This window comes from Eptesicus fuscus, chromosome 2 (assembly GCF_027574615.1).
Source record: "Eptesicus fuscus isolate TK198812 chromosome 2, DD_ASM_mEF_20220401, whole genome shotgun sequence".
NCBI lineage: Eukaryota > Metazoa > Chordata > Mammalia > Chiroptera > Vespertilionidae > Eptesicus > Eptesicus fuscus.
In genome coordinates this window covers 27980471-27998072 of record NC_072474.1, presented here as the reverse complement: position 1 = coordinate 27998072, position 17602 = coordinate 27980471, and the positions used below count along the sequence as shown (strand labels likewise).

General features: G+C 42.4%; 2 protein-coding genes across 2 annotated transcripts; one reads left to right on the top strand and one right to left on the bottom strand.

Annotated features, from left to right (window-relative positions):
- The first annotated feature begins 121 nt into the window (after positions 1 to 121).
- Positions 122 to 6965, top strand: TUBAL3 (tubulin alpha like 3). Its single transcript, XM_054724865.1, has 3 exons — positions 122 to 416; positions 3507 to 3659; positions 6025 to 6965. The coding sequence occupies exons 1-3, from the start codon at positions 122 to 124 to the stop codon at positions 6963 to 6965; spliced, it is 1389 nt and encodes a 462-aa protein (XP_054580840.1).
- Positions 6966 to 16895: 9930 nt separating this feature from the next.
- UCN3 (urocortin 3) lies at positions 16896 to 17399 on the bottom strand. Its single transcript, XM_008155346.3, has one exon. The coding sequence runs from the start codon at positions 17397 to 17399 to the stop codon at positions 16896 to 16898; it is 504 nt and encodes a 167-aa protein (XP_008153568.2).
- Positions 17400 to 17602: the final 203 nt, after the last annotated feature.

The window sequence follows — 17602 nt, the reverse complement described above, 5'->3', positions numbered from 1 at the left end:
GTATCCTGCCATTTGGTTTCCATGAGATATTTTCATTTTGCCTTATAATAAATTTCTCTTATTGACATAAGCTAGCTTGGTTTCTGTCAGTTGGAAGCAGAAGTGCTGAGTGACATGGATCATGAGATCTAAGGAGGACTGCTCAGTTCTAACTCATTCTGGCTTATTTCAGAGGGAGTGCCTTTCCATTCACGTGGGCCAAGCTGGCATCCAGATTGGAGATGCTTGCTGGGAACTGTATTGCCTGGAACACGGAATTCATCCAGATGGTTTTATTCTTGGCAATAGAAAGGATCAGTTGGAAATTGCTAAAACAGAGCATATGGATGCCTCTTTCAATACCTTCTTTTGCGAGACAAGAGCTGGGAAGCATGTGCCCAGAGCACTCTTCATTGACCTAGAGCCAACTGTTATAGGTAAGGTTTTACATTCTAGTGTACTTAACCAGGGTCACAATCAAAGCAAACAAATCAAGTATCAGTGGGTAGGACTGGCAGATTATACAGTCTACCTGAACAGGAAGGCTCAAGTGATCTTTCAACAACTCCATTAGGAAACACGGTTGTCATCCTTGATTTATAGATGAGGAAGCTGTGTCTTGGGAAGGTTATAGAACTTGCCTTAGTTAGATCACTGAGAATAATTGTCTTTGTTTCCAGGTCTGCCTTCTTATAAAAGCCATTATGCTTTAATAGAAAACCAGCATAATTGAGTGCAGAAGAAAATATAAATAATTAACAACATCAATAAATGTATTAAGCCATACAAAATTGCCAATGGATGATCTTTTTTTTTTAACCCAAAAAATGTCAGTTTCATATGATATAACCTCATAATAGAAATTTCTGCAAGGTACAGCGGTATTACTGAAGCAGAATAAGTAACTGGGGAATCATCAAAGCTCTCCTTCTGGGGAACAGCATTCGCAAATTCACCGAGGCATGGAGGAACATGCAAGTTTAACAGGAGTTCAGTGTGGCTGGAACTCCCAGTATGAGTAGGAAAATGGTAGAAGAGAAGACTAGGAAGATAGCTGGGGCTACATCATTGGTGTAGGTAGGGGAAGTAAGGAGGTATGGTCATGGGAAAGATTTTTCAAGTTGAAGATTTAGGGGGAGACAGTTGTGAGTGATGGTGATTTAAGTGGAGTGGAGCTGAATGGCACTGGGGGTAAGGAAGCCAAGGAATCATCAAATAATTGTGTTTTAAAACCATGGAAGTCACTGAGGATTCTGGGCCAGGTACTTAAATCTCTGGTCAATGTGGAAAAGTTCTAGGAAGTTGAATGGACAGTATTAATGGTACTGTAATCACTGATTTACAAGAAAGTTGATTTCACTGAAAGAATTTATGGAACTAATACTCTCAAGATCTCAATTGGGCATTGTCATGAAGAAGCAGGCTTTCATAAATTCCATAAACTCCCTCCTTAGACTGAACTCAGCCTTAGAGCTTCATGTGAGAAGCAAAGAGTCTACCCAGAATTAGTTTCCTGCTTATGTCTTATTTATAAATATAACTTAAAAAAATCCAACTTGGACAGGTTTATTTTTTGTATGTGTATGTCAGTTAAAAGTCATTTAAACTCAATATTAGTAAATTTGAACATTTGGGGGTGTACAAAATTCATGGTCATATCATATGCAGGAGAGCAAGATGATTTGAGAGAATAATCTTGCTATTAGAAAATTAGTGCATTTCTTTGTAGGCAGTGAGCTTCTTTGACTATCTATGGATATTTGGTGCCAAGGCCAATGATGTATAATAAGATAAATCTGAATAAATGCATGCCATAAAGCCAATTTTATCATTTTTATTTGTAATTCTTATTTTATGGTCCATGCATCATGCTCTATGATCTCATTTAATACTCACAATAACTCAGTGGGTAGGTTTTGTTATTATCCTTATTTGTGAGGTGAAATAATAATTGAGGCCTAGAGACAAAAGTACCTGCTCTATAGCTAAAGTGAGGAAGGCAAGATAGGAACATAGGAAATTGATTCTTGACACATGTTCTTCACTACTATGGAATGCAGCACCCAACTGTATCCAGGGCAACATCCCCAAAGCCTACTTAACCCTCAAACATTACTGTATAATTCTTTAGGAGTCACGCTATTTGGGTAATTCTAAGGTAGGGGTGTGGGACATGGGCCTCCAACATGCTGTGTTCCTCATGCTGCCCAGGGTTTTTAAAGGCAATGAAACCAGGCAAGGGTTGCACCTGGTTGTATTGAATACTTGTGGGATCCCTTGTCACGTCCCGCGTGTTTCAGGGTTCCCGTTCAGGTCCAGTTTCTGGAGAAGGCCGCAATCAAAATGAAGAGCTCAAAAAGAATCAATTTGGGTAAATGGGGGGCCAGGCGGGAGCCCACCTCTAGTGGGAGGACTACTCCTGCTCTGGCCTTTGCTATCCCTTTTATTGGGGTTCTGAGATACACCCATTGCCCTTAGGCAGGTAATTCCAGTAACAGACAGATTATCTTATCAATAAGGATTTACATGATTATTTGGTGGGGAAGTTGCCTCAGTTACCATTGTCTCAATTAGATAGGGAGTGGTTTGCTCTGACCTTTAGCTTCAAGGTTGACCAGCCTTCCGGGGTTCCCTTTTCACATAACTACCAAATGACAATGTTCGGTTTCCGGCAAATACTGCCAACATCCTACCATTGATTTCCCTGCCTCAGGCATTTATATTAACTGCATTTGAGTCATGTGGGTATTTAAGCATGCCATACCTCTTTGTTAAAGCCTCTTTAAAGTATACTAATAAAAACTTAGATTGGTATCCTCTTCCATGCGTTTCCAGGACATTGTTGGCTCTCTGTGGATAGAAATACTTGTTTTAAAATACCAAAGTGCCACAGGGTGTGGGGTGGGTTGAACAGTATCTCCTAAAAATCTATGTCCACTCAGAATCACAGAACATGACTTTGTTTAGAAATAGGGACCGTGCAGATGTACTTTGTTCATATGAGTTCATACTAGATTAGGAGAGGTGCTAAGTCCAATGATCCATGTCCTTATAAGAAGAGTGGACCCCCAGGGAAAAGGGCATGCACAATGGAGGCAGATAGTGGAGTGATGCAGTGGCCAGCCAAGGAACTCCAGAAATTGTCAGAGTCATCAGAACCAGGAGACAAATGCAGAACAGATTCTCCCTCAGAACCTCCCAAATGAACCAACCTCGCCAACACCTTGATTTTAGACTGCTGGCCTCCTGAATAAATTTCTATTGTTTAAGCCACCCAGTTTGTTGTAAGTTGTCATGGTAACTCTAAGAAATGAATAGAGAATATATGATGGAAAAGCAAATTTTCAATTGGTATGGAAATACTTATACTTTTTCCTAGACTAAGGAAGGCCAGTCAGCAGTTTAAAGTCATTGCTTTACCACAACATTGGGGAAGAAGGGAGGTTCATGGTCCAGGGTTGTATGAGAATTAGCAGAGGGCTAGCAGTTGATGGAGTGGAATGACTGACCTGCTTTTCCCTCTGCAGATGGGATTCAAACAGGCAAGCACCGCTCTCTCTTTCACCCAGAGCAGCTTGTTAGCGGGAAGGAGGATGCTGCAAACAACTACGCCCGAGGACACTACTCTCTGGGGTCAGAGATCATCAACCTTGTGCTAGAGAGAATCCGAAAGCTGGCAAGTGGCTCTCTTCTAAGCAAGGTTGGGGGAAGTGTGCCCAAGTGCCTGGGATTCTGTGAAACACCTCCCAAGCATCAACAGCAGTTCTACCATCAACACCATCACCACCCAACCTCTCTCCTCCGAGCCTCTTGCCATGCTCAGAGCTGGGAAGTTCCTGATGTGGGCTTTAATTACATTTTGTTAAGTAGGAAACGCCACAGAAGCCTTCACACTTTATGTACAGCCCCATTTTCTTCTTTTTTGTTTAGATTTATTGAGGAAATGTTTTATTTTATTTTCCTGCTGCTTTATTGAAATATAACCTATCTATACTAAAATAAAAAGGTAATATGCTAATTAGACTGGGAGACCTTCCAGGAGACCTTCTGGACATCCTTCTGGACAAAGCCACAGTGGCGGGGCCGAGGCAGAGGTGGTTGGGGTGATCAGACCAGGAGGGGAGGGCAGTTGGGGGTGATCAGGCCAGCGGAGGGGGGGGGGAGCAGTTGGGGGTGAGCAGGCCAGCAGGCAGAGTGGTTAGGGGCAATCAGGCAGGCAGGCAGGCAGGTGAGCATTTAGGAGCCAGCGGTTAGGAGAGGGATGTCTGACTGCCAGTTTAGGCCCAATCCCACAGGGGGCAGTCAGACATCCCCGAGGGGTCCCAGATTGGAGAGGGTGCAGGCAGGGCTGAGGAACACCCCCCTCCCCGTGCACGAATTTTGTGCACCAGGCCACTAGTATATATATATAAAAGCCTAAGTGACCTGTTGACTGGTTGACCAGTAGCTATGATGTGCACTGACCACCAGGAGGCAGCCACTCAATGCAGGAGCTGACCCCTGGTGGTCAGTGTGCTCCCTCAGTGGGGCCAGATGCTGGGCTCATGGCTGGCGAGTGCAGCTGCAGCGGTGCGAGTCTCTCCTGTGGACACTCCCTCTGTTCCCCCCCTCCCCCAACTGGACCAGGGCCGGGATTGGGACTGGCATCGGGACTGACTGGGCATGAGCCCATGGCTGCTTCTTGGTCATAGGATGCCGGTATTGCCCTAGGACGGTGCATGGAGACCACAGTGGAGCAGCAGCGGGCCTACCGAGTGGTGGCAGCAGCGGCAGGTGCAGTGGGGCCTGGATGAGTGAGCCTGGCATGGCACCGGGCCAGGGCTTGGGCTCCTCCCCCAGCAGCCTGCCACTTTGGCACTACTACATCCTTCAGGGGATGTAGGACTGCTGGTTTTGGCTGATACCTGCAGGCCAGCCCGAGGGACCCCAACAGTGCATGAATCTGTGCCCCAGGCCTCTAGTTGACATATAACATTGTGTAAATTTAAGGAGCACATATGATAGATATGATACACATATATATTGCAAAATGATTACCACAATAGGTTAATACCTCCATCCCCTCACATAATTAACTTTGCTAAAATTTTGTCATGACAACATTTAAGATCTACTCTCTTAGCAACTTTCAAGTAAACAATAACTATTGTCACCATGCTGGACATTAGAGTCCCAGATCTTGAATTTATCTTATAACTGAAAATTTCTACCCTTTAACCAAAATCTCCCCATTTCCCCCACCTCCCAGCGCTTGGCAACCACTATTCTACTCTCTGTTTCTACAAGTTTGACTTTTTTAGATTCCATATATGAGTGAGATGATACAGTATTTGTCTTTCTCTGATTGACTTACCTTACTTAGCATAATGCCCACAAAGTCCATCCATGTGGCAAATACCAGGATTTCCTTCTTTTTAATGAATAGTCACCATCGACTCTTACTTTTGCTAACTCATGGTTTATCTTGTTACTAGAGACTTCCAAAGCATTCTAAAACTTAGTAATCACTATTTGTAAAGTTAACAGAGGCACATTCTACCTGAAGATTAGTTACTCTATTTACTGACAGTTAATTCTTTAAGAACCTGTGTCTGGAGAACCTTTGTTGAGGAAATATTTTGGCATTTGCCATACTCCTTAAGTAATAAAGTGCCTTTACACCAGCCCGGTAGTCTGGGCATAGAAATGATAGGCACTTCATCTAATATGGGGGAAAATATATTGCTTCAATGTTTTGCTAATCATTTTCATTGTTATTGATAAAGACCTTGCTTTAGATCACATACAGATATATTCATGGAGGCAATGCAGAACAGTGGAATATTTATGCTTTTCTTATAGTAAATCTCCAAAGTGCTTTGCCATCCCAGAAGTAACCACTGAAATATGTTTCAAAGTAAAGTTTGTTGTGGAGTTGATAATGGCAAATAAGTTCTTTCTGAAAGTTTTGGTTTGTTTTGGGAACTTGTGTCCCACCATTACCACTGCTTCTGGCTTTCCCAGTATTTGGCTGAGTTCCTACGTTTTGTTTTCTTTTCCAGGCAGAACAGTGCAGTGGACTACAGGGATTTTTGATTTTCCGAAGCCTTGGAGGAGGCACTGGATCGGGATTTACATCTCTCTTAATGGAACATCTCTCAATACAATATGGCAGGAAGACTAAATTGGAGTTTTCTGTCTATCCAGCCCCCAGGATCTCCACTGCTATAGTAGAACCCTACAACTCCATCCTCACCACCCATTTCACATTAGAGCACTCGGACTGTACCTTCATGGTGGACAATGAGGCCCTCTATGACATATGCCATCATAAACTTGGTGTTGAACGCCCCTCTTACACCATCATTAACAGGCTGATAGGTCAGGCAGTATCTTCCATTACTGCTTCCCTCCGGTTTGAAGGGCCCTTGAATGTGGACCTAAATGAATTCCAGACTAACCTAGTACCTTATCCGAGAATACATTTCCCTATGACAGCCTTTGCCCCCATCATTTCTGCTGACAGTTCCTACCACAAGGACTTCTCTGTGTCAGATATCACCACTGCTTGCTTTGAGGTCTCCAACCAGCTGGTCAAGTGTGATCCTCGACTGGGGAAGTACATGGCCTGCTGCCTACTCTATAGAGGGGATGTGGTCCCTAAGGATGTCAATGCAGCAATTGCAGCCATGAAGTCAAGGAACTCTATTCAGTTTGTAGATTGGTGTCCAACTGGCTTCAAGGTGGGCATCAACAGTCAACCACCCATGATGATGCCTGGGGGGGAAATGGCCAAGGTCCAGCAGGCTGTCTGCATGCTGAGCAACACCACAGCAGTTGTAGAGGCCTGGGCCCGCCTGAACCACAAGTTTGATCTCATGTATGCCAAGAAGGCATTTCTACATTGGTACATCAGAGAAGGCATGGAAGAAGAGGAGTTTTCAGAGGCCAGGAAAGATCTGGCATCTCTGGAGAAGGATTACGAGGAGGTGGGGCAAAGTTTCTGAGGTATATGTGATGGTGAAAATAATGTTAAATGCCATGCTTACTTTTTAAAGACATTTTACAGTTAGTGGGTAGAGTTCCTTTGATTAGAAGAAGAAAGAAATCAAATGAAGCAAGAACGTAAGTTCCACACTAAATTAAATCGGCCAATATTAACAATGAGAACATCTTTTCTTGTCTGTTAGTATAATTCACCACTGCTACCTGTGGACCTTCTAAGCTTGGGAGTCCTTTCTGGGTCATGTCATTTGTGTGTGTGTGTGTGTGTTTTGTCAGAATGGAAACCTGGCTATACTAGAATATTCTTTGCTTTTCAACCATGACACTATGAAGCACTAAAGTTAATGCTTTCCCTATCCTCTACCTGAGTTGAAAAACAGCACAATTTTGATTATTAATGTTATTTCCTCCTTATCTATATTTTGTACTTTGATTAAATTATGAGCATTTTCAGTATAATTCTTTTTCTTCCAAATGTGGACTTAAAGTCTCAATTTACTTTTTATACAAATAAACAAGAATGTTCTTGGGTCTTTCACAAATTTGAATCTGTGTGTCCTATAGGCCAGAGGGTGAAAATGATCTCTTTCCCATTTTTCTTCCGTGAGGAGGTGTTCTCAAAGTGTAGCCACAGAACCCTGCATCAGAACCATTTAACAGGTTTAGAAAAAAAAAAAAAAAAAAAAAGACAGATTCTTGACCATCACTAAAGACTTGCTAAATGAAAAGCCCCGGGGATTGGAGGGGTTATGACTTGAGGATTTAAAGTTTTAAAAAAACACCACTTAATAGAATTAATTTTTGGTATTTAAACAGTGTTACTGTTTAGTAGTAACCCATTTTCAAATGAGTTATAATTTAAAATAGACAAAATAGCTATAAATGCATTAAATTCACTAGCTAGATTTTTAGAAGCCATGATGTTTAGCTTAATAGTTAAAATTAAGGTGAACTAGATACTGCAAAGGGGCTGGCTTGGGTTGGTGTTGCTCTTGAGCTGATGATAGATGGTTTTCAGGTGCCTCATTAATCTGTGGTATTTACCTTTCAGCCTTAGTCCTCTGGTTGTACTCTCTCTTAGCCTCATGGTGAGTGATTTCGGTCTAGTAGGCCCTATAGCCTTGGCTGAAGGTGTAAAGTTGTGTGTCTTATTGTGAGACTTACCAAACTGCAATGCTGCCACCTTCTTACATGTGTCACTTGGATCCCAGGACTTCTGCTCTATCTTTAACATATTCCTGGTAGATGCTTTTACTGAAATCACTGTTCTGAGATGTGGCCTTCAAGAGCTCCATTCAAACAATGTACTATTTTGCTGTTTTCAACTCAAACCATTGTCACCATGGAGGCCAATGACCACAGTTTGGTGGAAATGATATATATTTGTCAATACTTGTGAAGATATGGTTTACCAGCCCACACAACTATTAGTGAGTTTTTGCTCAGTCCTCAGGTCTCTGAGTATTTGGCTGGATCTCGGACCTTGACTTCTAAGGACCTCTGTCAAGGCCTCAGTCTATGCTGATAGCAAAACAATGTCATTCCAGAATTCTCCTTGGGATAGTTAATCCTAAGATGCACTAAGACTTCCATTATAGTAACAGGGTAATGAAAATGACTTGCATTCTTATCTTCTGACTTGCTGCAATCAAACATTTGGAGGGAAGTTAAAAAGTATTTTTTCCCTCCAAATAAAAGGAGTGATTTGGTGAACCTATCACTTTCACCAAATCCAACATAGAAACAGTGGACTCTCTGGCTCTTTCAGTGTGGAAGAAAACCTTCAATGTTTGAAGAAGTCTATGCTAATGTCCAAATTACTGGGATAGGGGGCTCTATTTTTCAATTAACCTATGTCTCTCATGTTTGCCTTTTAAAATCATATCTATCTTTTTTAGTTGTAAATAAAGCTGTTTGATGACATAAGTACTATGGATACTTCACATGTGAGCTTTAGGGTTAGGTTTCCTAGAGGGTAGTCATCAAAATTCACATATTTTTTTAGGCTGTTTCTTTAAATCAAGTTTGTCATTGTAAAAGGGAAGAGGTAACATGGGAGAAATATTTAATTAGATATTAGGAAAGATGGATCCAGTTCATGGCATTGTTACAATTATCTGTTCTTGAAATATATACATACATTCTCCAGATTTTAAAATCCTCATCTTGGATAAGGTTATTTCTAAGACCCTTTCCAGTTCCAAGATTTTGTGAGTCTAAGAATTGATTAACTTGTGATGCTACTTGTACAATGCCCTACATAAATATTAGATTTGCCAAGTTTTTCTTTATTATTCATATTTCCTCTCTATTAGCTTATTAAATATTTTTTTAAATAAATCTTTATTGTTCAGATTATTACAATTGTTTCTCCTTTTTCCCCCCCATATCTCCCCATCTCCCGGTTCCCTCCCCCCATTGTCCTTATCCATAGGTGTATGATTTTTGTCCAGTCTCTTCCCATACCCCCCACACAGTCACCCCTTTCCCCCCACACAGTCACCCCTTTCTCCCATTCTATGCCTCTGATTCTATTATGTTCACCAGTTTATTCTGTTCCTCAGATTTTTAATTCACTTGATTTTTAGAATCACTTGTTGATAGATATTTGTTGTTCATAATTTTTATCTTTACTTTTTTCTTCTTTTTCCTCTTTTTAAAGAATACCTTTCAGCATTTCATATAATACTGGTTTGGTGGTGATGAACTCCTTTAGCTTTTTCTTATCTGTGAAGCTCTTTATCTGACCTTCAATTCTGAATGATAACTTTGCTGGGTAGAGTAGTCTTGGTTGTAGGTTCTTGCTATTCATCACTTTGAATATTTCTTGCCATTCCTGTCTGGCCTGCATAGTTTCCATTGAGAAATCAGCTGACAGTCGTATGGGTGCTCCCTTGTAGGTAACTAACTGTTTTTCTCTTGCTGCTTGTAAGATTCTCTCTTTGTCTTTTGCTCTTGGCATTTTAATTATGATGTGTCTTGGTGTGGTCCTCTTTGGATTCCTCTTGTTTGGGGTTCTGTGCACTTCCTGAACTTGTAAGTCTATTTCTGTCACCAGGTGGGGGAAGTTTTCTGTCATTATTTCTTCAAATAGGTTTTCAGTATCTTGCTCTCTCTCTTCTGGCACCCCCAAAATTCGGATATTGGTACACTTAAAGCCATCCTGGAGGCTCCTTATGCTATCCTCACACTTTTGGATTCTTCTTTCTTTCCGCCTCTCTGATTGGGTGTTTTTTTCTTCCTCATATTCCAGATCTTTGGTTTGACTCTTCAGGTGCGGTGGTCTACTCTGTATATTCTTTATTTCAGACAGTGTATGCATGATTTCTGACTGGTCCTTTTCCATTTTTTTGGTATTCTCATTAAGGTCCTTGAAGATCTCTTCAAGTTTCTCAGCGGTTTTTAGAAGATTCTTGAGTAACCTTATAAATATGGTTCTGAACACTGTGTCGTCCATTAGTTTGCTTTCATCTATCTCTCCTACTTGTGACATACTTAGATGTCTCCACATTTTGGCTGCCTCCCTGTGTTGATGGAGTGGCTTTGTGTGGTCGGTGGCCTATAGGGGCCGGTAGCTCAGCTTCCCCAATCACCCTAGGTGGTCACTGTTGGTACTCCCCTTTGTGGGCTGAGTGGAAAGTCTTGGCGTAGTTAAAAGCCCTGATTGCTGTTGGTACACTGGGAGGAATTGACCTCTGGTCCAATTGGTTGTGAGGGCCTGCTGTGTCTATAACGGAAGAATTGCTGTGCTGGAGACACAGTAGGGTTTTGGTGCTCACTGAGTCTGCCTCTTGAATGTGTCCCTTATGAGAGTGGTTGAAATCTGGTGTCGTCCACACCGACAGGAAAGTCACTCTCACTCTCCGACCGGCCGAGAGTCCCGTAGGCATCTGGGTCCGCCGTGTGTCCCTAGAAACTGGAGTTCAGAGTGGTTGGGATTGTTGGTATCACTGGCGGGAATTGATCTCCAAGCCAGTTGGCTGTGAGGATCAGCAGTGTCTCCGCTGGGAGAGCTTCTGTGCTCAGCTTGGATGGGGCAGAGTCTCAGAGTGGCGCAGACAAGCTTTGGTTTCCCGTCGGCTCCGCCCTAAGAGGGGCGGTTTCTCCGTGCCCGAATTAATGGCTGCGCGCCTCAGAGAGAAGGCAGCTTTCGAGCCTCTCCCGCTGCCTAACAGACCAGTATCTCCCCAGCTGGGGCTGGATTTCAGTGCAGACCGGAGGTTTTGTTTTTCTCCCGAACGAGAAATCCAATCACTGGGAGGGCTGTGCTCAGCTTGGATGGGACGGAGTCTCAGAATGGCGCAGACAAACTTGGTTTCCTTCCGCGCCGCCCTAAGAGGGCTGGTTCCTCCGTGCCCTAATCTAAGGCTGCGCGCCTCTGAGAGAAGGCAGCTTTCGAGCCTCGCCCGCTGCCACACAGACCAGTTTCTCCCCGACCGCAGCTAGATTTCAGTGCAGTCGGGAGGTTTTGTTTTTCTCCCAAATGAGAAAGCTAGCCACGCAGCGTCTGCTGCCCTCTCTCTCTGCGCGCTGTGAGCAAGCCAGCCGCGTATTCAGCTGCCCACCCTTTCCGCGCTCACGGATCTCTGCACCTCCACAGCTCCTGAGGCTCAGCGTCCCCCTCTCTGTTTTTCCTCTAGTTGTAGGTTTTCCACTCTGCCAGCTTTCTGGTGGTTCTGGATGGTGTGTGCTCTGTTTTCCAGTTGTAGTTTCAAAATTGTTGTGGTAGGCAACAGTTAGGTGTTTACCTTATGCCGCCATCTTGGTTTCTCCGCTTATTAAATATTTATTAAAATATTTTAGTGTAGCCCAGCCAGCATGGCTCAGTGGTTGAGTGTTGACCTATGAACCAGAAGGTCACGATTCAATTCCCAGTCAGGGCACATGCCCAGCTTGAGGGCTTGATCGCCAGTGGTGGGCATGCAGGAGGTGGCTGATCAATGATTCTCTCTCATCATTGATGTTTCTATCTCTCTCTCCATATCCCTTCCCTCTCTGAAATTATATATATATATATTTAGTGCGCACCCTAGAAATTACAACATCCAAACTTGACTTATTGGCATGCATTAGTGTTTTTACCATTGCAGGGCAATGATAAGACCTCAGGACACTTCCACTTCATTTACTGTCCTGCCTTTTGTGTGTTTTTACCTATATTTTAATGCCATAGATATTTTAAAGCCCACAAGACATTGATTATTAGTGTTGTTGTTTTAAACAGTAGATATTTGCTTAGATTTTCCCTCAATCTTACTCTTCGTTCTGTCTTGTTATAACCATACTTCCACCTGGCATCATTTTCCTTTTGACAAAATAACTCCCTTTACTCTTTTTAAATGTGTATCTAGGGTTAAGAGGGTATATTATCCCTTTCTTCCTCAGAGAGTGAGATCACCTGAACTAATGATTGAAATAGCTCTGAGGAGTATAAGCACTAATTAAATGTGATCTTGAAGCAGGATCTGTCTTATTAATCTGAGTCTCTACAGTGACAGGCATAGAGTTGGTACTCAATAATTATTAGATTGAAAAACACCAGGAGGTTACTTTATTTCCTACTTTATATAAGTCACATCTATTTGATTTTTTTAAAAATATATATTTTATTGATTTTTTACAGAGAGGAAGGGAGAGGGATAGAGAGCTAGAAACATCGATGAGAGAGAATCATTGACCAGCTGCCTCCTGCACACCCCCTACCAGGGATGTGCCCGCAGCTAATGTACATGCCCTTGACCGGAATCGAACCTGGGACCTTTCAGTCCGCAGACCGATGCTCTATCCATTGAGCCAAACCGGTTTCGGCTATAAGTCACATCTATTTGAATTTTTTTATGTTCCTCTTTGATCTCCCCTTAAAAATTATTTTGAATCTTCACATATCCTCTACTATCCCAGAGGAAAGACTTCCTTCCAAGGTCACTTATGATTTGTGTGCTTTCTCCCCTTGACTGCTCTAAGAGACCTTATTTCTTCAACCCCCTGCATAGTCTGTCTCTCTCCATTGGCTTTTTTTCTTCTTTCTACTTATATGTTGAGGTCTCCTCATTCCAACAATCAAACAACACCCTTTTCTGGATGCTATTACTTTTAAAATATACTGTCACATGTTTGCACTCCATCAAACTTTTCAAGGGAATATATATTTGGTGCCTATACCTAATTTTCTGCTCACTCCTTAGCCTTTGTGATTTGGTGAACTCCCATTATTCTACTGAAACTATTGTCTTGAAGATCATTGATCATACTAGATTTATCAAAACCATGACTTTCTGGGGTGGAGCAGCAATGGGGGGATATGGACACATGTAATACCTTAATCAATAAAAAAATTGAAAAAACAACAACAAACAAACAACTGTGACTTTCTCAGTCTTCAGATTTCTTGACTTTAAGTATTTGGTAATTTTTTTTTTCTTGAAATGTTTTCTTTCGCCTCCTGTGGCACTACTTGGTTCTCCTCCTCAGATTCCTTTTTTCCATTGTCTGTGCCTAATGGAGATACCCTTGGTCCTTTTCTCTGGTATTTATTTTATTTTATCAGGTATATGTGGGTGACTGTGAAACTCTATGTTTCCATTCTCTCTTGAGATTTTTTTTTTCTAATCCTCACTTGAGGATATTTAAAAAAAAATTTTTTTTAAGAGAGAGTGGAAGGGAGGGGGAGAGACAGAGAGAGAAACATCAACGTGAGCGAGATACATCGATTGGTTGCCTCCAACACAAGCCCCAATTAGGGCCAGTGATTAAGCCTGCAACCGAGGCACATGCCCTTGACTGGAATCGAACCCAAGACCCTTCAGTCTGCAGGCCAACACTCTATCCACTGAGTTAAACAGGCTAGGGCCTCTCCTGAGTTTTATACTAGAATTCTCACCAGATGTGCTGGACGTATCCTCCCAGATATTATGCCTACACTTAAATTTAACTTCTTCCAAGAAAAACATAAATTTCCTCCAAAGAAATCTGCTCTTCTTTTGGTGTTCAGTACTGTTTATTTATGTCATCATCTCCGCACTTAAGCAGAGTGTAAGCAGTCATTTTTGACTGCTCCCTCCTCCTTCCTACATACTAGAATTAAGTCCTACCAATTCTGCTTCTATAATGTTTTCAGAATCCCTTGTCTTTTCTTCCTGTTAATGCCATCCTAGCTCAGGTCATCAAATCCTCTCCCTGTCCCTAGCACACTCATATCGAAATGCTTTTCTGCCCCATGGCTCAGTGGTTGAACATCGACTTATTAAACTAGTAGGTCTCAGTTTGATTCCCAGTCAGGGCACATGCCTGGGTTGCGGGCTTGATCCCCAGTGTGCTGTGTGCGTAAGTCATATCAATGATACTCTCTCATCATTGATGTTTCTATCTCTCTCTCCCTCTCCCTTCCTCTATGAAATCAATAAAAATATGTTTAAAAAAATAAATGCTTTCTGCCTCTCACTTGGTCTTCTTAATCCATCTTACTCATGACTGTGACTATTCTGCTGCAAAGCATAGACTATTCTGCTCCCTATACAAAGCTTTGATAATTCCCCATTGTTTTAGGCATAAAGTGTAAACTCCTGCATGTTATATGCAGAACCTGCCACCACTAGTTTCAGCTAAAATTTACAATCCCAACTTCTACTTTGCTGTCATACATTCAAACCAGACTCTTACCCCTTCTCAGCACAGATTCTCTTTTCTCTCTCCTATACCTTTGCTCCTTCTCCTTGCTGTCTCTCTTACTTCCTCTATGACCATGGGATGTAATTCCTATTACAAATCCAGTTCAGATGTCACCTGTTCCATGTAGCTGCTTGGCACTCTTCTTCCTTGTGCCCCTTCCAGCTACAGGATTGATCTGTAGTATCCACTTACTTCCACCTCAAGATTCAGGGATGGTTGGGATACATTACAAAATCTCACTATACAGGGTGGGGCAAAATTAGGTGTACAGTTATGGGTACACAAAACACAGTTTATTTTATTGTTATTTATTAATTATTATATTATTTTCCATATGAATAGCTGTAAACCTATGAAAGTATGCCACACAGTGTATTGTAGTAAGTACTCAGTGATGAAACTTTTTTTCCATGTGCATATCCTGCTTTGAACTTTTATTAGGCTCTTAGTAAATACCTAAAAATTTTTAATGTATATGTATTGTTTCCCCCTTCAGACACTGGAGGGCACTGGTGAAATGCTTAAAATAACTGCTCAGAAGCTCAAATAAGTGTTGATGTTCTGGGCGGCATTTGCATGTGTGTGCATGCATGTGTGTGCATTCTCATACACAGAAAAGACCATTACAGGTTTTTCTATTGTCTTAAAATTTAATAATCTACTAAAATTAAGATAAAGTAACAAATTATTTTGTAAACTTTTAAGTTTAGCTTGTGAATCTCATTATTTCTAAGTCTAGCAAACTTAAATAATCACTTTTAAAGGGAATAGACATGACTTTTTGGTCCCCATTTGCATTCTTAGATAAACATTTTTATAGATTTTATATTTCCTTTATAAATTTGATATATTTTCTTTTCTCTTAAAGACTAATTGTCTGACAAATTTTCTCAAGTGCCCTATTCATATCCTTGCTTATTTCTCTTTTGGGTTTTTTCTTTTCTTCTCAGTTTTTAGTAGCTCTTTATAAATTTGATCAATAAGCCATTTGTCTTTTATATGAGTGGCAAACATTTTTCCAAATTTTTGTGTTTTGTCATTCATTTGTGTTTTGATTTTGCTGCTGCTGCTGGTGGTAATGTTAACTGCTGGTGTGTGGTAATGTTACTTCACTATGTAGAAATTCATTTTATATATTTATGACTTATCACCATGAAGAAATGAGTGGAACCACAGTCCCTCTCTGGGGAACTAGCCCTTAGGCTCTGCTGCCAGAGGCTATCAGAGTTCTTCCTGATGTCTGTTGTTAGTGAACTTTTACTCATATTAAACCCCTCATCTCTGAATTCCTCATATATTCTTTACACTAATTGCTATCACTTTGCAGTTCATCACTTACCTATTCCCTGGTGGTATTTGCTTTTATTTCCATTTTTGTTTTGTCTATTTGCTTAGATGTTGACTCATGGAGAGCAGCGGCCTTGCCTCACACACCTCAGCATCTCCCAGGTGCTCAGCACCATGCTGGGCAGTTACTGTGGGTTCAGTGAGCAGCTATTAAAGGCTTCCAGGGCCTATGCACTAGCAGGCCATGAGGATGTGGAGTGTCTCATGGGGGATACTGAAAGCTTCCTCTCCTGTCTAGCCCAGGCTGTGCCCTTTGGGTAGGATCAAGCCATGGAGATGGCTCTAGTTTGAATGACAGCTGACATAATCCTGTCAGTTTGATCTTTCCTAAGCTCTTCTTTACTCTACCTATGACACCCAAGAACCATTCCCATCCTGGGAGAGATGGGGAATTGCCTTATCTATATCCTCCCTCATTTGCCTTTTCTTTCTGAGTTCAAAAGTTTGGAGGCAGCTGGCTGATGTAAGAGGAACTGACACAAACCAGGGGTTCAAGAAGTCACTTGTTTTAATGGAAGCAAGAGGATAGGGTAGGGATCTGTGGCAGGATGGTAATCAGTGTGTCTCTTTATCTTCCAGCCTTGGCTGGGGTTGCCGTGTGAATAGAGGAGCCCTAGGTGCTCTCTTCCCAGGCACGGGATCTTCATGGAGAAGTGTGGGGAAAGAGAAAAAGAGACACAGAACATAGGGAGAGGCCTTAGTAGATTCATATCTGTGAAGTTGGGACAATTCTGCATGCCTGTGTATTGTACAGAGAAAGCTGGGCTGGAGATAGGAAAGGATCAGAGGCATTGAGCAATGCGGCAGACTGTAAAACTGGACCATCCACAAAATAAAAACCGGTTGGGTGGGCAAACTCTTACCCTCCACCTGACCTCTATCCTTGTCCTTAATGGGCTGCCCTGCTGTCCTCGATCCTACTTCTTCCGTCCAATCTGTGCCATCAGATGGGCATTGGCAGCTGCCTTGGCTCTCAAGTTCTTGGCCTTGGCAATGTTTAAGAGGACATTCATGATGTTAGTGGGAACATCAAGGGAAAGAGTGAACTTGGTGCGCCGGTCACTCTTGGCCTTGTTCTGGTACAGCTTCCCTTTGAGCTGTGCTTTGGATAAGTACTTGTACTGGGGGCTTCCAGCTCCACCACTACCCCTGGGGCCAGAGAAGGTCCTTTTCTTCTTGTCTTCTCCCTTCTCCTCCTTCTCTTTGTCCTCATCTGAGGATGGGTCCTGGCTGGGTAGGTAGGGGAAGCCTCTCTTGCTCAGCAGGGGCATATCCTCCAGCTGGCTTTTCTTGGCCTCAGACAGGGCCGTGTTGATGCAGCAGAAGATGGACTCGGCTTTGGAGAACTTATGGGACAGACTCATCCTGGGGGCCCCTTGGAGCAGCAGCAGCAGCAGCAGGAAGTGGGCTGGCACAAGCATCTCTCCCTGTGGTAGAAATGAGGGAAATGGGAAGGGGCGTGAGAGGGGCTCAAGGCTCAGAAGGACCTGGGGTTTTGTCTATACTCTGCTTACTACAATGGTTCTCGCCACCCACAGCAGCATCTGGACATTTGTCTCAGGGGACTGAGTTGCAGATTTCGTTCTCTCTCTCTCTCTCTCTCTCTCTCTCTCTCTCTCTCTCT